The sequence below is a fragment of the Gekko japonicus genome, unplaced genomic scaffold (assembly GCF_001447785.1).
Source record: "Gekko japonicus isolate JY-2015 unplaced genomic scaffold, Gekko_japonicus_V1.1 scaffold228, whole genome shotgun sequence".
Lineage (NCBI taxonomy): Eukaryota > Metazoa > Chordata > Lepidosauria > Squamata > Gekkonidae > Gekko > Gekko japonicus.
This window is the reverse complement of record NW_015163609.1, coordinates 955429-970426: the sequence shown is the minus strand read 5'-3', so window position 1 is coordinate 970426 and position 14998 is coordinate 955429. Positions and strand designations below refer to the sequence as shown.

Sequence of the window (14998 nt, the reverse complement as noted above, 5' to 3'; positions counted from 1 at the left end):
CTGGACCCTAAAGGTGTGAAAATCTCAATGTTACTCATAGCAACCAATGAACCATAACTCTGGCCTGCATTTCTAAATCCTGGTTTAGACATCAGAGATTTAGGGCACCCTTAGAACCCTGCAGTTGGAATCCCAGTCCTACATATCCCTGCAACTCCATAACACAACAGTATATGTTATCTTATTTATTTTGTGTTGATGCATGAGTCTCATTTTAAATACTGATTTGGCTTCTGTAATAATGCATTCAATGCTTGAGATCATGAAGATAGCCACTCCATCAAACTTGTTTACCCCAGAATGGACATTCTGTCTTTAAATTGTTTATCCTTATTCTCAGGGCTTTTTTTGTAGAAAAAGCCCAGCAGGAACTCATTAGCATAATAGGCCACACCCAACAGCAGAAACTCATTAGCATATTAGGCCACACCCCTGACAGCACAGCTCATTGGCATATTAGGCCACTCCCCCATGTTACCAGAAGTGTGGTTATCCAGCCACACCCACCTTTTGCTTCTTATTCTGTTTACCTTGTTTGTTGTCCAAACCCAGGGCTTTTTTGTAGCAGGAACTCCTTTGCCTGTTAGGCCACACACCCCTAATGTAGCCAATCCTAATGAGTTTCTCCTGTTGGGTGTGGCCTATTATGCTAATGAGTTCCTGCTGGCCGTGGCCAACTTGGAAGCCAGCCGGAACTCCGTTCCTGTGCGTTCCTGCCCAAAAATAGCCCTGCTTATTCTGTTTCTGTTAAGGGGCATGCTATTAACCCCTTTTGCCCTGAATTGACAATTAAATCCTTTTTCAAGGCTACCTAAAGTCTACAAAGTTCCTACCTACTTTCCGTGCCGCCTTCCAAAGAAATATTCCAAAGGCTGGGGAAAGAAAAAAACAATCCCAAAGTGGGGCCCTGTTGCCTGCCTACCTGTTCCTGCTGCTGCCTGGCCAACTCCATCTGTTGCTGCTGCTTCTCAAACAGCATAGCTGCCATGTTCTTCTGTTCAGAATGGGCCGTCAACAGCTGGTCCCGAAGGGTGGACAGCTGGTTAATCATGACCAACAGCTGCAGTTCCTTCTCTGCCAGGCTTTCTTGGGTTCCTGAGACAAGCAAGAGAACAAGTAGCAAAGACAGTTGGTGAAATCTAGAGCTGCAATGGTCAATTGATTAATTGTTCAGATAAGCTGATTTTAAACATGTTTTGATTGTTTAAAAAAGAACTTCTGATTGATTAATCAGGCAGCAGATTTTTTTAAAAATTCTTCCAGTGCACTTGCATACAAAAACACCATCTTAGGATAGCCAGTATGGTGTACATCTGGAAATGGGAAGCCCCAAGTTCACATCCCCACTCTGTTATGAAACTTGTTAGCTAAACTTGGGTCAATCAAGCTCTCTCGGTCAGGATAAAATGGAGGAGGGAAGAACTAGATATGCAGTCATAACATCATGGGAGGATGGGTAGAATAAAATGTGAAAGAAAGACGAGGCATTCCGCCTTCCCTCTCATGCAGGAGGGAATGCCCTCTCCAAGACAGTTATGTGCTCAACATGAGAATGCTCTTTTTCTTGAGAACTCCTCTCTAATTTCATCGTACTATTGTTTTATTTTGCGTTCAAATATATATTCAGATTTAACTGATCAATCAATCAAAATTAAACATTAATCAATTAAATTAATTAATCAATCTCCTAAAAACTCGGTTCATTAACTAAGATTTCTTTCATTCAGTGACAGTCCTAGTGGAATCTCATGTGACCTAGCATATGATTTACAACTAGCTGAGGCTAGGAAGATTAGCCCTCATTAAATACCAAACCACAAAACTCACAAGATACAGCAGCTAATACTAAAGTGCCATGTTTTATATTTTATTGCTTTTGCATCTTCTGTAAACTCTTTGGCTCTCAGAGCATTAGGACTTACTATTTAACTTAACAGGAGCATGGAAGACAGAAGCGATCTCTTGTACCTAGGGCTGCCAACTTTTGTTTGGAAAATCCCTGGAGATCTGGGGGTGGAGACTAGGAGGGCAGAGTTTGGGGAAGGGAAGGAGCTCAGCAAGGATAGGATGCCACGGAGTAGTGCACCCTCCAAAGCTGCCATTTTCTCCAGGGGAACTGATCTCTGCAGTCTGGAGATCAGTAATTCAAGGAGAACTCCAGTCCCCACCTGGAAGTTAGCATCCCTAGCTGGACCAAATGAGATCTGCTCTTTATGCATGGCCTGTGCTAGACCACTGAGCAGTCTCAGTCAAACTATTATACCTATAGCTTACCTTTCACCTCTTTAGACTCTGTTGGACTTTTCCCCAGAAGTCTTTCTTTCCAGTCACTGGACAGTAACTTCTCAATGGTGGGCATTACTGTTGTAGAGTTATGGTGCAACATGCAGGAAGGTCAGAAGTTTGGAAAGAGAAAGTGTAAATAATAATATTAAACCCTGCGTCAATAAAATGTGTGTATACCACAAGTATTAGAGGACTGCAGAAACCTAGCATAAATCTCACAGTGACCAAAAGGGCCAGGGGAATTAACTTAATTCTATGCTTTGTTCCTAATCAGTTGATTGCCCAAAACTGAGAATGAACATACGCAACAGGTTACTCCATAAATGCTCCTCCCATATATCTCCTACAGATGTGCCAGACTTTTTCACTTTTAAAGACATGGTGTTTTACTAGAGGAATGGCTTGTTTTGATTCACTATGAACAAATTATTACAGATTTGTCAATGTAACCATTATTTATTTATTTATTTATGCATTCGATTTATATACCGCTCAGACCCGAAGGTCTCTGAGCGGTTTACAGGCAAATTTCCAATTACAATTTATTCCTAAGCTACGGCCACATATATTACGGGGTTGGGGCTGCCTACCGGCACCCAGGTGGCAAGCTAGTATTAATATAGAGCAGCAATGAATCTAGTATAATAGAGGAGTATAACATGAACATCTTCTCCATACATATTTAGACCAATAGTCTATCTAGCCTAAACCATCTCCAGCCAACTTACTTGCCTTAGATTCAAAGCTGCAGGGAAGTAGATGGTTTCCCCCCCTCCTTTTCCACAGCATCGTGATGCATTTATGCATCTTCCAAGATTCCCCTGGCTTTACTCTGCTATTTCCAAACCTGCCTTGCTGTGAAGTTTCCGGAAAGATAGCAGCAAAGCAAGGATAGCTGCTGTGTGGGTGAGAAAAATCAGATTTCCTCAGCCCTGCTCCCATTTTCCCTGCCCTAGTCCACAGAGAGGCCATTTCTCCCCCACATCACTGGGGCTTTTTTGTTTTTTAAATTGGCAACTGAATATTGTTATATCATTATAACAATGTAGCAATCTGTAGCAGGTTCTCTGAATTCTCAGCTTTCGGGGGGGGTTGGGTTTTGTTTTTGTTTTTTTAATAAGTCTTACAGTCTGTAGAGATATTAAGGGAAAGGCATATCTCGGCAACAAAATTATTTTTAAAATGAAAGCTGAGAATTCAGAGAATCTGATACACAGATAGTTATGTCATTATAACAGTATAACAGTCTTCAATAGCCAGTGAAAAACCTGAAAAGGCCCTAGTGGTGCATTTGGAGGGGGGAATGCCCAATGCCAGAGGACTGGGAAGGAAAATTATGGGGAAATTTGTCATGTGGAAGCCCCACTGCTGTGTCTGCTGCAGTGTATCAGCAACAATGGGGAAATCACACAAGCCTGTCCCAATGCGGAAAACAGCCCAGTAACACTTATCCCTGTTTCCAGCAGCATTCCAAGAAACCTCACACAAGGTCTTTCCCTGCCTTGCAACTTGAGGGCCTTTAACTAGAGACATCAAGAACTGAATCTTGGGAGCCGAAAATGCAAAGCATATCTTCTTCCACAGACAATGGCTTTCTGTCAGAAATAACTGAAAGGAAGGGGGTGGGGTGGGGTGGGGTGGGACAGAATGATAATGGCTGTCAAATGTCCTTCCTACCTTCTTTGAGGTTCTTATTAAAATCCAATTTTTCCTGATTGCTGACTACTGGCTCAAATCCAGGGTTCCTGGAGTCTAATGCCCTGTCCACTGGAGATCCAGATTCCTGAAAGACAGACAGCTGTTGTCAATCACCAGAAGTTTTCAGAAAAATAAATAAAAAAGAAGGACAATATATATGCTGATCTCAAAGCCATTCTTCTGTGCAGAACCTTCCTAGTATCCTCTGGGGAATCAGCTGCTGATATGTTCAGTGAACCATTTAAGAGCTAAGGAAAATAATGGAAATATTTCACTTTTCCCTACTAAATGAAACCTTTCCCAAAGAGTAAAATTGCTGCGATACAGGTCAAGGCCAGATGTTACAGTGTCTGCATGTCCAACCCATGGACAGTGATGCCATTTTAGAGAAGAATTTGGCCATTTAAAAATGCTGCGAGGGCCCAGTCCTGATCAAGCCCATGGCCCCAAGAGATTGTGCTTCCTCCACATGCCTTTTCAAGTGTCAAAACAACTGGGGGGGGGCTTTTTCAGCAATTGAAAAGGTGGGGGGGACAAGATCACCTGGTCCTGTAGTGCCATGGGCCCAACCAGGTTTGAGCCCCCAAAGCATTTTTAAATGGTCTTCTCTAAAATGGTGTTGGAACCCACAGGTTGCCATAATGTCTAGGAGAAGGGGGAAATCCTAGGAATCAGTAATGAGAAAGTTACTTTGTTGTTTTTAACTTTTTTAAAAGAGAGAGAGAGAGAGAGAGAGAGAAGGGGATACATTGAATTGTGACAACATATGTAGGAAATACTACAGACCTTTCCCCATACAACAGTGGCTCTCCAAAATTTCAGACAGAGACATTTACCAGACCTGCTACTCATGATCCTTAAAGTGCCAGGAATTGAATCTCTATCTTTCTCCATGCAGACCTTTTACTTTTCTTCACATGGATTCAGGTGGGTCGCTGTGTTGGTCTGAAGCAGCAGATCAAAGTTTTTTCCACGGCACCTTTAAGAAAGCTTCTACCACACAGAAGCTTATACCTTGAACAAAACTTTGTGGGTCTTAAATATGTCACTGAACTTGAACTTTGTTCTTGACATGAGTCTTAACATACCAAAGCCACAACAGAACAGCTAGATTCGAGTTCAGTAGCACCTTAGAAACCAGCAAGATCTTCAGGGTATGAGAGCTTTTGAGAATCAAAGCTCCCTTCGTCAGATAGCTTTGACACTTGAAAGCTCATACCCTGAAAATCTTGTTGGTCTCTAAGGTGCTACTGGACTCGAGTCTAGTGTTCTACTACAGACCAACATGGCTGCCCTCTGGAACCACAAACATAGTGGCCAGGTTGTTTTGCAACATAGCCCTGAGACACATTTTTGCCATGAGAAATTAAAGACCTATATTTATGGATGCATTCAGATGGAACACTGAAGCCTCAGCAGAACTATAGAAGATGCGGAGGGGGGGGGGGAGAAGGCTGGCAGCTTAGCTTTGGCCCTTTAAGGACAAAAAAAGTGAAGAGCCCTGTTTCAGGGCCAGGAAGCAGGACAGGACCCAGGAGACTTTGTCACACCTGTGGGAGGGACTGAGAATTGGTGCCTTCACTCAATGGCAGTGGTGATTTGTGTGACTTGTCAGAACCAGGTGTGGTGCTAATGGCCTCTTCCTGTGTGGACTGGAAACAGCTCTCGTTTTTCTCTTCTGTTTTAATGGTGCAATTCACCATGTTCCCAGCTCCATTGAGCTCCAGCTGAGGAGATGGAGGGCTCCTCATGGACATCCTGCAAGGGGAACACAGGAAGGGGAATGGGGGGGGGGGGGAAGAGAGAGAGATTAACATGATAAAAAGAGTGGTGGACCAGCCACACTGACTTAACTGTAATGTCTGCATTCCTATGTGCCTAAGACTAACAGACAACTTTTGAGTCACACTACCATACAATTTAAATCCAATACAAATCTGGGCTCCCTGAGTTAATGTATTTATTTAGAAATAAATCCACACTTTATAATTTATTTAAATTTAACTGCCAGCTTATCAAAATTGAAAAATCCAACACCCAAGTAAAATCAACATTTTAAAAACATATCCCGCCCCCCATGTCCTTTTCCTCCATGTTCCTGAGAGTTCAAAGGGAAGTGTTCTTATGCATCTCCTCAGAGACTTCATCTCAAAGCCTTGGTGCTCCCCAAAGATTTATGGTAAATCCATGCTCCTCTACCCACCACTGATATTACTTCTCTAATAGATGATACAAGGAATAGGTCTTTTTTGCCAAATTGTGGGGTGGGCTGGAGTGATCATTTGAGGAGATGTACACACTGTCCTAAGTGTCATGAAGGAAGAAAGGTGGGATATAATCAATAAATAAAGGAATTAAGCCTGGAAACTAACCAGCAACAAGTATAATTACAGCAGAATGGGTAGAACAGATAAAAGCCACTATCTAGGAGATACATGGCAGCATTTTGCACCAGCTGGGTCATCTTGAAATGCAGCCCCAAAAGGTCATCACCTTTACTGGCATACAAGAAATAAACCATGCAGGCAAATGGCCACAATTTGTTGTAAGAGGCAACAACTGAATCAGCCACAAGTCATAACCACAAAGTAAAAGAGACATGCATGCGTTCTTTGAGCATTCCAGCATCTGTGTGCAGTGCCATGCTCTTCCTCCCTGGAAGGTGCTATCCATACAAGAAAAATATCACTGATGAACTGTCCCATCAGAGATAACACACTTTGGACCACCAACGTCTAAGGAAGCAGCATTGCATTAGCACTGCAATTTTCTGGTTGTGCCGAGACAGAACAAGAGCAGGAGCACAAAGGGTTTGGGGCAAGTGCACTCACTGCAACTGGCCAAACGCCACCATTGCTGCCACTCGGAGCACTGGAAAAGCGCAGGGCAGTAATTACATAACAAACAAAGCCTGTCTCAAGCTGTGAATTAATCAAACTGCTGAAAATAAAACCTTCCTCTCAGGAACTTCAGACAAAAGAAATGAAAACAACAAGGCTGGCTGGGTAATGAAAAGCCAGCACACTGAATAGGGGACAAAAGGAAGTGGAACAATAGGGTGTTGGACAAAAGCAATAAAGTAAAAGGAAGTGTGACAGCTGAACAATGGGGCACTGTGCACGCCAGAGTTTCTGATCTTAGCAGGGCTTTTTTATCTCGGTTCCCTGCCCTTCTCTGAACAAATCATTGTGCTTTTCAGGCTATTGGGTTTCCTTTGCTACTTGCTATTTGGCTCCTACAGCCATTCCAGTCAGAAACCTACGCTGTTCCATTTTCAACCATGGCAGCATCCTCTCTGTACCACAGCCCACCAGAGACCAAATAGATTCATCTTCTGGAGACAAAAGCCATCCATGTGTTTGGGAGGAATGCTGATAAGTGACAGCAACTCACCCTCACCCCAGCAGAACATGCCAAGTGCATTATGTTGTCTATAGCAGAAGTTTCTCTGCTTCTGGTGTGACACATGGCCCAAGGAGAAAGTTTTCGGTCTCTGTTTGCCCCAGTTGTTCCACTGCCTGCTCAAAGAGCTAGGCAAAGGTGTCCAAACATCATGTTGTGTGAGATTTAAGTTCCTTGTCATTGCAGAACCCTACTGCTGTATTTTTTTTTATCAACCATCAATTAGTGGGCACTTGATAATGTATTACAAGGGCACCACCAAACAGAGGATTTTTCAAGCATCAAACAGGCTGGTTCAGTGCACCTGACACTCATAACAACTGTACCGATCCCCTCTACACCAAACAAAAGACCACATAATTAGTAGGATCACTTTAAGCAGCACAACTCAATAATAATATCTTGCCTTTATACAGAGTACTTAAAGCACTCAATGTACTTTACCTCAGTAGACCTTACTACTCCCCTATCAAGTAGATCACTACCCCCATACTGCAGATAGGGGGACTGAGGGCAAGACAAAGCTCACCTAAGACCATTTGGCAAATACAGGGCATGGGTGGGGTGTGAGCCAGGTACTTCCTGGTTCACAGTTTAGTTTCTCAGCCACTATATGTTGTGGTCAACTGAAAGCAAAAATTCCTGAGGGGCTCTAATGTAATCCCTTGTGCAAAGCTATTTTGGGTCTCTGTCTATCAGAGGCTGGGCAAGCCACACTTCCGGTTGAGTGCTAACTCGTAACACCAGCAGCAGCATTAGAACCTGCCATATACTCAATAGCAGGTTATATTTGTTGAGAGACTGGGCATTCTTTACAGTAAGCAACATAACAGCCTTCATTAGGAAATCACTGGGGAATGTATTCTGTTTTCCCAGTTAGTGTAGAAAAATTCTGAATGTGTTGTTGTAGGCCACATTCCTTCCTCTGATCTGTGCTTATCCTTCACAAACCTAAGGGTCATACTGGGAGATCTGTAATGGGGTCTTTAAAAAGTAAATTGTAGTCATGCACAGTCCCAGCTCAGACTGAGGCCATGCTGGGAAGAAAGGGTTTAATCCTTCCAGCCCCTACAGATTCACTTACTAAAACTGCCTTCCTACTGCACTATTATTCCCCCATCTTCCCCCCCCCCAAGACTAACAGTAGTGCAGAGAGGAGTGTCAGCTTTTATTGGCAAATGTGCCTGAGTGAAAGGGTTAAGCCCCCTCTGTACTCTGTGTCAGGGCCTCAGTCTTACAAATGCTGTGTCAGGGTTGCAAATGCTGTTTTTAAATTGCTGGGAAGATCCAGTCACAGATCTCTCCACTTCTCCTCTCTTTTGACTCTGTTACCCATGGCATGAGAATCTGAGAAAGACGGCCTCGGGTTCTCTGCACATGATTTACCATAATGTAGGCTGTTACACCCTGCCAACATCTCTTGATCCAAAAAAGTGGTCATAAACATGAAGTCGAGGATTAACGGCCTCTTAGGCACACATAACCCTTTACCAAATTTAACATCTAGACACTCATAAATGTCAACCAGGAGCCCACATTAGCCAACTGTGTGTTCCAAGAATACACAGCACCAGAGTTTCATTCATAGCACAAAACCATTTTACCTGACAGTATCTGGATAACTCTGTTCATTCTGCCTAGGTTAAGGTGAAGATATGCTGAAGATAATCACCAACAGGTATTAACTAGCACAATACAATTTACCTGAAGGCCTTCTAGTATGTGAGTGCTCATAGTGCTCATACCAATGCACCAGGGAAGACTGAACTCATCCTAAAGAGTCATCATAGCTCTGATCTTCTCTTCAGCCATGCACGGTTATATAGGATGAAAAAAGGACATCTTACTATCACCAGGGACAATGTGATCTACACAGAGCATACTTACTTCTCAAGTGGCTAATGGACACTAGGGCTGCCAGGTGGGGGCGGGGGGTGGGTAAACCCCCGCTTTGGAGGCCCGATTTCCGCTTTTTTTGCCACGGCCATACAAGGGAAAACTCTATGGTTTTCCCTTGTATGGCCATGGCCCCGCCCCCAGCGTGCCTGCCGTCCTCCCGTCACGTCCGGGTGACGTGCGTGCAGCGCACACGCGCGCACACAAGTTGCCAGCCGGGAGCCCCCCACTCCCGGCAAAGATACACTTGGCAACCCTAATGGCCACCCAAGCTTGATCCAGCCAGCTCCTTCTGCAAACTGGAAGCAATCTTAAACTACTTAAAACAGGATACTGGTTAGGGCCAAAAATCTGGCTAAAAGTTATTTTAGCTCATCATCAGGGCCTCATCCATCAATCTCTGTGCTGCTTCCTCCCTCCTGTTTCTGGCTTCACAGCTCCTTTCCCCTAGTCTATCCTATTTCCTGCTTGACAGAGGAGAGAAAGAAGCCCTTCCTTTGAGGCCTGGGGTAGTCAAAAGATGTTGGTCCCCGATCGTAGTGCCCTTGGGGGAACATATGGGGAAAGGCAGTCCCTTAGGTATGCCGGACCCTGACCATAAAGGGCTTTAAAGGTAAGAACCAGCACTTTTAAGCGGATCCGGTACACTATCAGCAGCCAGTGCAGTGCCTTCAGCACAGGTCAGATGTGGTTCCGCCTAGGGAGACCCATCAACAGCCTGGCTGCTGCATTCTGCACTAGCTGCAGCTTCCGGATTTGCAACCAGGGAAGCCCCAAGTAGAGAGCGTTACAGTAGTCCAGCCTCGAGGTGACCGTTGCATGGATCACTGTAGCCAGGTCATCACGGTCAAGGAAGGGAACCAACTGCCGTGCCAGCTGAAGATGATAAAAGGCCGACTTGGCAGTGGCTGCTACCTGGGCCTCCATTGTTAAAGAGGAGTCCAGGAGCACTCACAAACTCCTAACCTCTGACGCTGGCACCAAAGGCGCCCCATCGAAGGTCGGGAGAGGGAGTCCCAATCCTGAACTGCCCCGACCTAGGCCCAGGACCTCCGTCTTCGCTGGGTTTAGTTTCAGCTGAATCAGTCTGAGCCAACCAGCCACAGCTTGCAATGCCCATTGAAGGTCATCTGGGTCGGAGTTCGACCGGCTGCCCAGCATCAGCTAGAGCTGGGTGTCATCCGCATATTGATGACACCCAGCTCTATCTCATACCTCCGGGCAATCTGGGCAAGGGGGCGCATGTAGATGTTAAACAACACTGGGGACAGCACTGCCCCCTAAAGCACCCAACAATCAAGAGGGTGCCTCCGGAACCACTGATCCCCTATCGCCATCCTTTGTCCCCGACCTTGGAGAAATGAGGCAAACCATTGAAGGGCCAGCCCCTGAATCCCCGCATCAGCGAGGCGGTACGCCAGCAACTGGTGGTCGACCGTATCAAATGCGGCCGACAGATCAAACAACAACAGTGCCGCCACACCACCTCGATCCAGATGCCTTCAGAGGTCATCAGTCAGGGCGACCAATGCTGTCTCCGTCCCATGACCCGGGCGAAAGCCAGACTGGAAGGGGTTTAAGAAGACCACCAAGATTTTATTCCAGGTATAAGATTTTGTTTGCCTGTACACTTCTTTGGGAGGTAGGGAAAATGCCAGAGAGAGAGAGAGAGAGAGAGAGAGAGAGAGAGAGAGAGAGAGAGAGAGAGATGGATCCCCCATTTCATTTCTAACAGATGGGGGGGGGGAACCTAACAGTACAGCTTGCATTCCTTACTAGTGAAAGGGAGCAAGAGTCCAGCAGCACCTTAAAGACATACAAAGTTTCTGTCAGCATAGGAGCTTTCATCAGTCACTGCTTACTTCTTCAGATACAGCTAGAAGGGGTGCCCATCTTTCCTTATATCTTGGAGAGTGAAGTGATATCAGACACCAAATTACAATAGCAGGCATTGGTAATGAGAGAAACAACCTAGGTGGAAAGCGATGGCGAACCTCAACAGCATGATAAAAAGTAGAGACATCACCCTGCCAACAAAAGTCTGCATGGTCCAAGCAATGGTATTCCCAGTAGTCATGTATGGCTGCGAGAGTTGGACTATAAGGAAGGCCGAGCGCCGAAGAATAGATTCTTTTGAACTATGGTGCTGGAGAAGACTCTTGAGAGTTCCTTGGACTGCAAGGAGATCAAATCAGTCAATCCTCAAAGAAATCAACCCTGACTGTTCCCTGGAAGGCCAGATAATGAAACTGAAGCTCAAATACTTTGGCCACCAAATGAGAAGGGAGCACTCACTGGAGAAGACCCTGATGCTGGGAAAGATTGAAGGTCAAAGAAGACGGGGACGGCAAAGGATGAGATGGTTAGACAGTGTCATAGATGCAACGAACATGAAGTTGAGCAAACTTCAGAGGACGGCAGAAGAGAGGAAGGCCTGGCGTGATCTGGTCCATGGGGTTGCGAAGAGTCCGACTCGACCGTGCGACTGAACAACAAAAATGTGCTTTTGTGAGTCACTGCTCACTTCTCCAGACTTATTTCTATTTAATCCTCTTGTACCAAATTGAGACCTCATTACCAGCGCTAATACCTCCATGCCTACTATCCCATTGCATATCACACCCAATTCGATCAAGCTGGCTATTGCCATTCGGCATCTGAAATCACCTTTATAAAATTTGTAACTCCAGTACCTTCTCAGTTCTATCCTGCTTGGTGACAGAATGAGTAGTATAGCAGCAAACCTTTGTTAATATTATGAACAGAAGACAATGGGTTTGCTGGGCACTGTACATTGCACTGGTTCTGCTGGGCTTCCAACCCCCCCCCCCCCATGCTTGACGCTTGGATTGTGATTCTGAGCTTGACATCAGCTGGCATTGTCACAATGGCACTGGGTACTGCTGGATACTCTGTACATTGCACTGGCTCTGCTGGGCTTGCAAAAATCCCCTCCCTTTCTAGTGCAGAGATTCTCTGGTTTGACTTTAGTCCTTTGGAAACAATCGAGGATGGGGGCACCTTCTTTGGAGGGTAGCATTTTTCTTAACATCTAGTCTGATGAAGCATGCAATCACTATTTCATGATATTTTGGCTAGTGTTAGTTAAAAGTTAGTACAAAGAAAGAGTCCTAGCTTTCAATAATGCCTTGTAGATGTTTGGGATGGTCAGCTCTTCGGCTTCAAAATGGAAAACAGAAGCCCTCCCTAGTGCCTGCACAGAACATGAGTGGTGTGATGGATTATTTTTTTGCCATCAAGTCACGGCTGATTTATGGCAACCCTTTAGGGTTTTCAAGGCAAGAGACGTTTAGAGGTGGTTCACCATTGCCTGCCCCCACGTTGTCCCTGCTTAGCTGCTGAGATCTGATGAGATCGGGCTATCCTGGAGCTATCCAGGTCAGGGCTAGACTGAGAGTAATGTGACTGGCCCAAGGTCACCCAGCAAACTTCCATGGCACGAGTAGGGAATTCGAACCTGAATTTCCCAGATCCTAGTATGATACTTTAAGAACTATACCACACTGGCTCTTGTGATGGAATAGCATGTTGGAATTTGATTTTTTTTTTAACTGCCAAGATTAGATACACAAAGTTAAATAAAATATTTTTTTCACTGTCTGCTTTTCTTTTCTGGCCACTTTGTTCTGCTGCTTCAGACCAACATGGCTACCCACCTGAATCTGTTTTCTGGCCATTATTATTACTAATTTTATTTCATGATTATTACTGAAAATAATGTTGTCATATAGAGGAGGGACCCTGACCTGAATATCCCCAGCCTAGCCTGATATCCTCAGATCTCAGAGGCTAAGCAGGGTCGACATGGAGGCAGGCAATGGCCAACCACCTCTGAATGTCTCTTGCCTTGAAAACCCTAAAGGTAAAGGTTCCCTTGCTCGAAAGCCAGTCGAGTCCAACTCTAGGGTTGCGGTACTCATCTCCGTTTCAAAGCTGAAGAGCCAGCGCTGTCCAAACACGTTTCCGTGGTCATGTGGCCGGCATGACTAAACACCAAGGCGCACGGAATGCTGTTACCTTCCCGCCGAAGTGGTACCCTACAGGGTCACCATAAATCAGCTGTGACTTGACATAAAAAAGGGGGAGGAGTTAAAAAATTATCCACTCCAGGTGCCAAATAGGCTAGCTACACCATTGAGATATCTACAGTTTTCTCACAAAGAGCAGCAAAATCCAGCAAAACGTTTGTGGCTTTATGGTCTGATCTGAGGGTCTCATGGGCCGGGATTATGTGCGCTCAGGCCTTCTTCCCTTCTATAACTAAAGGTGGCTCTGAGGCCCAAGCCCGGCCAATCCCAAACTAGGTCCCAGTCTCAGCTCACGAAGCTCCCTGTTCATCCAGGGACTATTGTCTAATCCCATTTTAAAGCTATTTAAGAGCTATCCACCATATGCTGTAACACTGCATTCCAGTTAGGTGTTGTTTTGAGAAATATGCCCTCTAGAGCAAGATTTGGGTATGATTACTCACATTATTAGCGTAGCCCTTACTAGGTCTTGATTTCTCAATCTCAGCTAAATTGGATGCTGCAAGGGGAGTATATGTTTGTGTGTTGCTAGTATTGATGTGTCATCATCTTCTCCTTTACTATTTTTATATGAAACAAGAGGCTTACCTGTTGCTAAGGTGGTATCTACTAATGAAGGAGTATCAGCCAACACAGTGGCATTGTACACCAAAGTGACCTCTCCATTATGGAGATCCAAAATTCACAGTAAATCAAGGTTCAAGCAGCTGTCATCTATCTAATTTGAATATATACCATCTTTGTCCACAACAGAGAATCCCTATAGTAAAGATCATCTTTAGAAGACAGCCACTTTCTTTTCAGATGCAAGGGATGCTGGCAGGGGAAACAGCCCATGCTACAGCATATCCTGTGTGGAAGACCTGAGGCCATCTTTCTCAAGTTTCCATACAATTCATTTCATAGTAGACCTCAAAGAATTTGTGGAAGGTCAAAGTTAGAGAAATATAAAAAGGATCTTCAGGGCACCCTGTCCTGCAAAGACACAATAAGCAGAGATGAAAATGAACTGAGCAAAAAGAATTCCGTGCTTTCGTTCCAGTCCTTATTACTTCAGAAAGCCTGCTGAATGCATAACCCCATTATGCCGAGGGGGAAAGAAAGCCATATTCTTGTTGCAGGTCTCGCTCGCTTGCTTGCTGGTATGTAGCCATGTAAGAGGGCTGCATTGTCATCCGGACAATGGAGGAATCAAGAACAATCAGTTGGTGGCGAGCTGAAAATGTATTCGTTTTAAAAGAGCACACAAAGGGAAAGTTCCAATCCTCCAGCGGGTCAGATTCCTATTGTACTTAACCTTTTGGTACCACTGGAAGTTTACTCTCAAAATGGGTCTGTTACTTTAATAGGTGTCTGTTTGAAAAGGGACTCATTGTATTTTTATTACATGGTTTGCTGAACAAAAATACAGCCAGTTATCTTGTTACAAGGCTTGTTCCAGCAATGGGCCTGCTCCCCATTTAATAGTCTCAGGTAGTTACCTCAAGGGGGAGTGCTCCAAAGAGCGGAACAATGGAAGCTGGAACAATTGGCCCGGTATGTGGAAAATGTCTTCCTGGGGGGGGGGGCATTCTTTTAATGTTTCCTTTTCTTGCATTGCGGGGGAGGGCTGAGCAAAGCCTGCAGCCCTCTAATGTACCAGATACAACAAAGGGATATATGGCCAA

The 14998-nt window shown here is 44.9% G+C and overlaps 1 protein-coding gene across 1 annotated transcript in view; it reads right to left on the bottom strand.

The window, feature by feature from the left end:
- The window catches only part of SOX13 (SRY-box 13), a 77501-nt gene that overhangs the window by 13075 nt on the left and 49428 nt on the right, over positions 1-14998 (bottom strand). The window contains exons 2-5 of the mRNA XM_015407319.1: positions 5535-5742; positions 3964-4069; positions 2275-2361; positions 923-1095 (exon numbers count right to left, since the gene is read on the bottom strand). Coding sequence (XP_015262805.1) covers positions 923-1095; positions 2275-2361; positions 3964-4069; positions 5535-5741 — 573 coding nt within the window. The 5' untranslated portion in view covers position 5742. The remainder of the gene's footprint in view (positions 1-922; positions 1096-2274; positions 2362-3963; positions 4070-5534; positions 5743-14998) is intronic.